We start from the raw sequence: 2,015 nt of genomic DNA on the forward strand, positions 1-2,015 counted from the left end.
GTGAGTTCAATTGAATTGAATGCCTACAAGTCCCCCCCCCCCCCTGTGGATATTTTTAACATATAGGCTTAAAAATATATATATATATATTAATAATTAAACCGGTATATTAGTTTTTTAAAATTTATTGAATATGGTTTAGAAAAAGACTTAACTTCCTCAGAATTTTTTTTTTTATATATATACATTCAAGTGGTTTTTTTATGAATAGTTTAAATCATGGCCAAAGAAAAATATTTTTGGTGAAAAGTTTCATTTGTTTTTTTTATCCTTATTATTCTTCTTCTTTAAAATAAATACACCTATTTTTTTTTTAATATTATTATTATTATTATTATACACTTTTATGTCCCACCTATAATTTTTTTTTACGAAGAGCTAGAGCATAGGCCTTTATTTATTTATTTATAAATTGTTTTTTTTTTCTTAACCAAACCATTAATTCCAATATCTTTCAAAAATCAATACTTCTTTTTTTATTTTAAAACTTATTTCTTCTTTAAAAATTAAACTTTCTTTAACATTTTAATTTGAAACAGAAAATTTTGAATGTTGTTGCATTATATTTCAGTTATTACTGATTTTAATTTGTTTTTAGGATTAAGCCGATGTGTGCATGTTTTTTTTAACTATTATTATGTCAGGTTGTGGGGTAATTTTAATTTCAGCTAAATATTCCGACAACAAAAATTAACCCAAATTGTTAGAATATCACCAATTGATTTAGTTATTTACTAAGAAACAAACATCTTTAAGATGTTTTCTATGTTTTTTTTTATGTTTTTCTTTAGAAGGTTGTGAGTCAGGCAAATACCCAATTAACAAAACAAAAATAATTATTTAGTGACAGAGGGCAAAAACAAATTTCCCTCAAAAACGCAAAAAAAAAAAGAAAAAGAATTGTTTTTAAGAGTTTATGCCACAGTTTGCTCGTGACTGGGAGCTTCAGTTGGTTTCATAACATCAGGTAATTCAGGCGGGCTGGACAGAGGCGCTATTTCTAAGGTTTCAAACTTTCCAGATTCTGAAATTTAAATTTTCAAAATATTGCGTAAAACATTCCGTTAAATTGTAAATTTTGGTTTTGGTTTTTTTTTTTAAGACTTGCCTTTGTCTTTGAAGGCTAAACCAACTGTGGCAGGAGCTTGGGCCTTAGCTGTAGCACTATTTAACCCGTAACACCCTAAAGTTTTGTTGTTATCCATAATCTAAATTAAATTAATGTTAGTTTAGTTACAAAAGGGTTGGTTTGATTTAAGTTAAGGGGTTTTCTTTATACCTGATCATCACGATACAGCCTAATACTATCTGGTGGCCTTTTAACAATTCCTTCAACCATTTTTTTCAATTCGTACACTGAAGTAGTTTCTTTAGCATCAAGAAAGATTGTGGTTTCTTTACGACAGATCATTAGGAAAACGTCCTAAGCAAACCAAACAAAAGAATAGGGAACATTTTAATTTTGAGACTTTTGAGTTTAATATCCTCTTTAAAAACTACGCGTTTTTGGCGTCACTATATTTAAATCTTTCATTTCTTATTTATAAAGAATTGCGAAAGAGTGCACTGGGCCCAAATGTCTCTTTTTATCTTAACTTCATTCTAATTTTAGTATATTTTCTTGAAAACTCATCGACCAAGGCTTAACAAAATTACTTTCATATCTTAAATTCTTTTAATTTTGGAGCGAAATAAATTATTGCGGGGCATTAAGGGGCTTTTAAATATCTTAGATATAATATTTAACAATCAAAAATACTAATAATTACCATTTTGTTTCCTTTTATTTAGAGTTCCTAATCAAACGTACGCGCTGAACTCGTTTCACGTACAACTTTTCTAAGGGATCAAGGCAACCTCGGGCTAAGCTGAGACTGAGAGTCTGGGACTGCCAACCTTTCCCCGCCTATCACAACAATGAAAACCAACCTCGATGCTAGTGACGCTTTATAGTGACGTCATACAAACAAGCCGGGCGAGTGTCGGCTGCATGTTTTCGAGCTTCTTATCAAGTG

At 29.9% G+C, this 2,015-nt stretch overlaps 1 protein-coding gene across 1 annotated transcript; it reads right to left on the reverse strand.

Moving 5' to 3' along the window:
* Positions 1-109: 109 nt before the first annotated feature.
* Positions 110-1,909, reverse strand: EloB (transcription elongation factor elongin B). Its single transcript, XM_089840124.1, has 4 exons — positions 1,770-1,909; positions 1,280-1,423; positions 1,109-1,208; positions 110-1,024 (listed from the first exon to the last, which is right to left on the reverse strand). The coding sequence occupies exons 1-4, from the start codon at positions 1,770-1,772 to the stop codon at positions 915-917; spliced, it is 357 nt and encodes a 118-aa protein (XP_089696250.1). The 5' UTR covers positions 1,773-1,909; the 3' UTR covers positions 110-914.
* Positions 1,910-2,015: the final 106 nt, after the last annotated feature.

The sequence above is a fragment of the Phalangium opilio genome, unplaced genomic scaffold, assembly GCF_054372755.1.
Source record: "Phalangium opilio isolate 3A_F unplaced genomic scaffold, DU_Popi_V2 ptg000003l_1, whole genome shotgun sequence".
Lineage (NCBI taxonomy): Eukaryota > Metazoa > Arthropoda > Arachnida > Opiliones > Phalangiidae > Phalangium > Phalangium opilio.

Bases quoted from the DNA above. Each gene is read 5' to 3' on its own strand.
- EloB (XM_089840124.1), bottom strand. The intron at 1,209-1,279 runs GTATAAAGAAAA...AATTTAATTTAG, and splicing joins GGCTGTATCGTGATGATCAG to ATTATGGATAACAACAAAAC. The intron at 1,025-1,108 runs GCAAGTCTTAAA...TTTAAATTTCAG, and splicing joins TTTAGCCTTCAAAGACAAAG to AATCTGGAAAGTTTGAAACC.